At 48.2% G+C, this 5,279-nt stretch overlaps 1 protein-coding gene across 1 annotated transcript; it reads right to left on the bottom strand.

The window, feature by feature from the left end:
- Nucleotides 1-2,226: 2,226 nt before the first annotated feature.
- FIESC28_11684 (uncharacterized protein) lies at nt 2,227-4,648 on the bottom strand (the record flags this gene model as incomplete). The annotated part of the gene is made up of 6 exons (XM_031165801.1): nt 2,227-2,486; nt 2,532-2,900; nt 2,950-3,311; nt 3,375-3,404; nt 4,084-4,572; nt 4,632-4,648. The coding sequence occupies 6 exons, from the start codon at nt 4,646-4,648 to the stop codon at nt 2,227-2,229; spliced, it is 1,527 nt and encodes a 508-aa protein (XP_031010133.1).
- Between the last annotated feature and the right edge of the window lie 631 nt (nt 4,649-5,279).

Genomic DNA, 5,279 nt, shown 5'->3' with positions numbered 1-5,279 from the left:
CAGGGCGGACTACTGGGCGGGAGTGCCAATTGTAACGAGCGTGAAGGTAGCTGCCAGGCCAGATGAATTGGATGTGCGATGCCAACCTGTCTCTCGTTACGGCGTGGCGCGATGAATATTGGACGGAACGTTTCTCTTGGGATCGCTGGGGATTCGAATCGTATATTGTACAAATCTCAACGGTGACGGCAGTTTCGGAAAGCGGATCGTATTCGATTCAGTCGCGGTAAGACTCAGGATCAGGTAAAGCGAATGTCGAGCATCGTCCGGATGCGTAAGCGAGCGAAGATTGAGAGGTTTGAAATTGGAAACAAGAGTCGTCAAGAAGCAGGATTCCAGCGCTAATGATGATAAGGACGGATAATAAAAGAAGGTTAGCGAGAATGGAGATGGACAAGGATCTAAGTGGGTTGAATGTCGTCGAATGGATGACTATTGCGCGCCGCGTGGTATTACTGTACAACTGATGATTGAAGAGGTGGGAATCTGCTACGATAAGGGAGTTGATAAGAGTGGATAGAAGGTCAGAATGATAAACAATCCGTACCTACGGATAGGTACTTAAGCCAGACAATTGGTCCATAGAACGTCAAGTGGCGTCACAAGTGCATACGCGGCCTAAATCCTACCAGATACCAATTATCATGATTCCAACATGTCACGTGGATACTTACTGACGTTCTATTCTTAGATGCCACGATACGATACTGTAGTTTGATACGAAGATGATCTCGAACAGGGATGAGCTGGGAGCGTTCCCGCACATGGATATTGATGTTAATTAAGGTGTCTCAGTTATCGTAGTACATACACCACCAATCTCAAAGTTTCCTGAAAATCACTTCTGTTTCGCAATATGGTCAATACGAGTTTCTCTACCTAGTCCTACAAACGAATGAATCACTAAATGCATCGACCTTCCTAGACATTGAGAACGTTCCTTACCTAGATAATCCCCTCTCAGTATCGTACTGCTCTCGAAGATCAGGGTATTGAGTCTCATATACCTGAATGCGCTGCTGCATCCAAATCATAACCATTTGAAGGCCTTTGATCACTCCCGACAACGAATCAAGGTCATAGGGAATTGGACTCCAGACCTCCCAATCATAAGCTTGATGGAAACACATCTTTGTGGCGTCTTTGACCTCATTGATATGGAGTTCTAGATCGATGACGGCTGCTGCCACTGTCTTGCTTTCCCCTTCGCTCAACTTTGATGCACTCCTGACCCGTCGGGCTTCCTCGTCTTGTGTCTTATTGACTGGGACCGTGGAGGTGGAAGAAGTGTCTGGTGCGCCATGTGGTTTGTCGGGATTTGATTGTGTCCCGAAGGCCTCGCCGTTCTCCCCTGGTTCCGTCTTGGTGCGATAACAAGTGCTGTGGCACCTCCCTGACCGACAGATTGGCATCGCAAGACGCGCCATCATCGCCGGTGTGCCAGCTCTCGCGAGAACCATGAATCGGATGCGACCCTAATGCTTCGTATCGTTTGGCGAGCTTGTTGTGCTGAATCAATGGCCGAGGGAATGACTGCCGATTCTCAAACATCGGTCCATGATGATATGCTGGTAGATGTTGTCGAAATTCTGTGATCGGAGCCGAGATAATAGGCTGCCATTGACGCTGGCTCTTCGTTTTTCGGGCCTTGGATGGTGCCCGCAAATCCGACTTTTTGCGCGCTCCCATGCTTTTCAGTCTTTTCAGTTTCTGCTTACTGGCTTCCTTCGTGATAAGCGCAACTATCGCTCCGGGCTTATCAAAGGATTTAATGAAATGTCTTGAGAAGCTATTGCTAAAGAACGACGATGACGACGACTGGACAGCCGCTTCCAGTGCCAGCTGGGTTTGCGCTCCTGATATATCGCTATAGCTCTGTCGCATGTTAACGTTTGACAAGACAGGAAAATGAATATGTGTCGACAATAAAGCTAAATGACGTCGAAACCAATCTTGGTTTATACCACCTACCCTTGTTTGGCCATTGATAGGATCAAGAGGAACATATGCTGTGTTATTGATACACGCTTCTTTGAGCCTAGGAATTTGGTTTGAACAAAGCAAGAGTGATACACGGTCAGCTCATTGTTAAAAGGGGGGTTTACCTTGTTCACGTTTAAGTCTTTGATATCCTTAATAACTATTTTGGCGACTGCCAATGGTTAAAGAAATACACAAAGTGATTGTCAAGTAGAACAAAGCTTAATAAACGTCTCTACTGCCCCTTTACATGTGTCTCGTTGGAACATCCAAGGTTGGTGCATTGTTCGCTTGGCTGACTTTGATACCAGATGTCAAGCCGACACCGGCCAGGTTACCACGATGATTGATGAAACTGGGAGCAAAACTCTTCGGTGGCTGCCTCGCTCCACCAAACCCCGATATAGGTGCGCCTGTCAGAGTCGGTAGAATTGTGCCTTGCTGTGACGTTGATGCGCCGATGCCTGCTCGTCGAAGTCCGCCGATAGATGGCCCAGCGGTGTCCCCTTTCCCTGGTCAGTTTTATTCAACTAGATTGGTATGGGACTCACGATGCACCGATCCTCCAAGTCGCGACCATTGAGTTCCTTCTCTTCCCACATTCGGATAGTTTCGTGCGGCAGCTGTATTCATCCCAGAGATGTCAATCCGGTGGTTTTGCCCAAATGCCAGGGTATGGTTATTCTCGACATTGTTTGGGGCTGTCATATTACCAGCGTAGCCCTGATCGAGCTGCGTTGCCTGCAAGGTATGATCTACAGCATCGGAGGCAGCCTTCTGAATCTGGCCAAGCTCGGCCCTCCGTTTGACTTTGTCATATAGCTCCTGTAATTGTAGAACTTTACGACTTTTCTCCTTGTATGCTTGAGAAACTTCCTCGTGCTTTCGCCGCAAACTTTCCTGCTCTGCCGCTAGGCCTGCTGTTTGTAAGTACAATGTACTTGCTGTAGGGTGTGAGAGAGCACTAACTTGACATCTTGTGCTGAAGCCCTTCAATCTCTGTGGTTGCATCGCTTACAGTCTTTTCGAGACGGATACCAAGGTTCGAGTACTTGTCGGTGAGTGTCCTGTATAAATACTGCTGGTAATAGATGTTTTGCGCGGTCTGGTAGGCCCAGAAGCTAAGAGCTCGACCGGCACACTCCATGATGACGTTGGGACTTAAGCCACTGAGAACACTGGTCTTGTAGTCTTCGCTCGGATTCAGGTTCGTGATGACGGCGTCGTCAGGCTTGGTGAGTTGCGATTCGCAGGCAGGACATGTATTGCGGCGCTCGGCGTCTTGTCCTGTTACACCGAGTTGTTGGGCACATTCTACGCAGAATATATGACTGATTGTCTGATGTCAGTGGTTTGCTGACTTGTACGAAACATGCATACCTGCATGTCGTTACCAGAGCACGGTCGCTAAGTTCTCTCCGACACTTGAGATTGTTACAAGTAAGTGCGTGTTCCATTCTCAGCCTGGCGAAATGAGCAGCGCACTCGAAGACGGAGTTTATGTGAAGGAGTTGAAGGGTTGGAAGTGTTGAAGTAAAGAAGGAGAGAAGTCCAGGGATTACGTACCCGCCTAAGCACCTACCTGCAGTAAGCGCCTGGTAGATCTAGTCGCTTGCATCATGTAGGTGGAAGTAGCATGGTAGTCGTGCCTTCCAAATGTAGAATATAGGTAGGTACTAGTGGAGGTTTGACATTGACCACCCTTGAAGAGAATATACCTACCAATGAAGGTACTAGCCAGGTACTATCCAGGAAGGATAATAAATAAATAAAATAGACATTTGAGCTCAGCAAGGCAGTCTTTTATAAGATAGGTACCTAGGCAGGCACTTAAGTGTGAATATGTACTTTGTTATTGAAAGTTACTGTAGAAGATAAATCGTCGTGGCCTCATATGATTGTCGTAAGCTGTGATCCGGCTACCTAAAGAGGACGACCTGCGTCCCCAGGGTGCATGTACATGATGCCCCTATATAGCTCTTTAGAGCTGGGAATCGCATGTATTGTAAAAGTACACCGCGCAATACCCCGTTTTCGTCATATCATATCATCTCATCTCATTCCATGGATATGGATATGGATATGGATATCATCACATTTCACCTCATCTCCAGTGAGCCGTAAATGGCACGCGACTCCTCATACATCGAGTGCTGCCCGGGAGTCACCATATCATGCCCGTAAGGTTGACCCTCCATCATGTGCGGTACAGATACTGAGCTCCATTGTCTTGAGCCAAAGTCCCACCAAGATTGTTGTGTGAGGTAATTTGCTTCCTCGTTGGCTTCTCTTTGCTCTGATGGAACCTCGAACTCGAGCTCACCAATGAGCGAGTCTAGATCAGCTTCCAGAGATGTCTGCAGTTCCAAGAGGGAGTCGGATCCCATCATGGGTGTGCCACTCTTGGGGAATGACGATTCGAGAGGTGGTGATGGAAGAGGGTCGCTCAACGAAGCACATTGTGATTGAGCCAAGAGGTTGATCAGCTCCTGCTTGTCCAGGGAGCGAAGTGCAGAAACGTCATGATTTGGGTAGAGCCGCCGAAGGACCGAACGACACTCCTCGAGAGATTGTGCCAGGCTATCCAGAGCCCTGGGAACAGCCAAGGTTAGTCTGGGCAATTCAACTCAATGGATTGACACATCACTTACTTTCTAGATGGAATCATTCGTTGACGGTGTTTATCGTAAGAGCAATTCTTTGGGGCTCGGCTTGTGATGCATTGGCCACATGGTAGCTTGCCATCGCAGCGGATCTTTCTTCGTTTACACTCGGTACAAGCATGGGGAGTTGTTATGCGCCGTGTGCCCGCGACCCTGGGCCTTGCATTGCTGGAAGCAGTTGGCTGCTTTTTTGGTATAATTCCCTGGACTGGAGATGGTATTAGACCGAGAAGCCATGATGGTGAAGCATCTGAGATGAGTTGAGGACGGCTTACAAGTGTGAAAGGAGCCACCAGAGGCAACCTTGGTACTTGAAGGAGACATGATCAAGTTGAGTTGACAAGGAGGTAATGGTCTGCGCTAGGCTAGTCAGGAAGATGATCCTCTTTGTGTTCTGTTGTGCAAGCCACGAAATGGAAAGGGCCCCCAATGGAAATATGTATAAGGCTGGACGACATACTTAAGTACTGACAGTCTTGACCAAGTAGACGTGCCAAGTACAGTAGCAGCGACGATGTTACGCCCATTCATCCCCATCCCCATTAGACTAGACAGGCCAGGACAGAACAGAGCAAGACGCCACCCCCCAACCCCTTGTCCGGTGTACAGAATAATGCGGAGAAAGGAACAGACACT

The sequence above is a fragment of the Fusarium coffeatum genome (genome assembly GCF_003316985.1).
Source record: "Fusarium coffeatum strain FIESC_28 chromosome Unknown BRIP53273_contig_463, whole genome shotgun sequence".
Taxonomy (NCBI): Eukaryota; Fungi; Ascomycota; class Sordariomycetes; order Hypocreales; family Nectriaceae; genus Fusarium; species Fusarium coffeatum.
This window is presented reverse-complemented; position numbering and strand designations above follow the sequence as displayed.